At 58.8% G+C, this 318-nt stretch overlaps 1 protein-coding gene across 1 annotated transcript in view; it reads right to left on the bottom strand.

Annotated features, from left to right (window-relative positions):
• Positions 1-267, bottom strand: part of LOC104278662 (rho GTPase-activating protein 35-like) — a gene marked incomplete at its 3' end in the record, with an annotated part of 1,505 nt that extends 1,238 nt beyond the window's left edge. The window contains exon 1 of the mRNA XM_009875693.1: positions 3-267. Within this exon, the coding sequence (XP_009873995.1) occupies positions 3-267 (265 nt within the window). The remainder of the gene's footprint in view (positions 1-2) is intronic.
• Positions 268-318: the final 51 nt, after the last annotated feature.

Below are 318 nucleotides of genomic sequence, written 5' to 3'. Positions count from 1 at the left end.
ACATTCGACGCAGTCCTCCAGGGACCGCACGACTTCCCCCCAGTAGAGGAAATGGTCGTTATTGACCACCCTTCCCCCAAAGTCACTGGTGCTGAGAACCGACGTGTGGTCCAAGTGGAACTCGTCGGCGCTCGGCCGCACGAACCGGTTGCAAAGGCAGGATTTCCCGATGCCGCACTGCCCCTTCTCTTTCTCCGTGCCGGATAAGCCCACCACGCTAACGTGATAGGTGGGGATGCGCACATCTTGCTTTCTTGCCATCATCATCGTCCGCACATCCTGTCCCAGTCAACCGCTTCCGAGAGGATTAGGGGGTCC

Source organism: Apaloderma vittatum, unplaced genomic scaffold (assembly GCF_000703405.1).
Source record: "Apaloderma vittatum isolate BGI_N311 unplaced genomic scaffold, ASM70340v1 scaffold31758, whole genome shotgun sequence".
NCBI lineage: Eukaryota > Metazoa > Chordata > Aves > Trogoniformes > Trogonidae > Apaloderma > Apaloderma vittatum.
The sequence above is the reverse complement of the archived record's forward strand: the minus strand, read 5'-3'. Positions and strand labels throughout refer to the sequence as shown.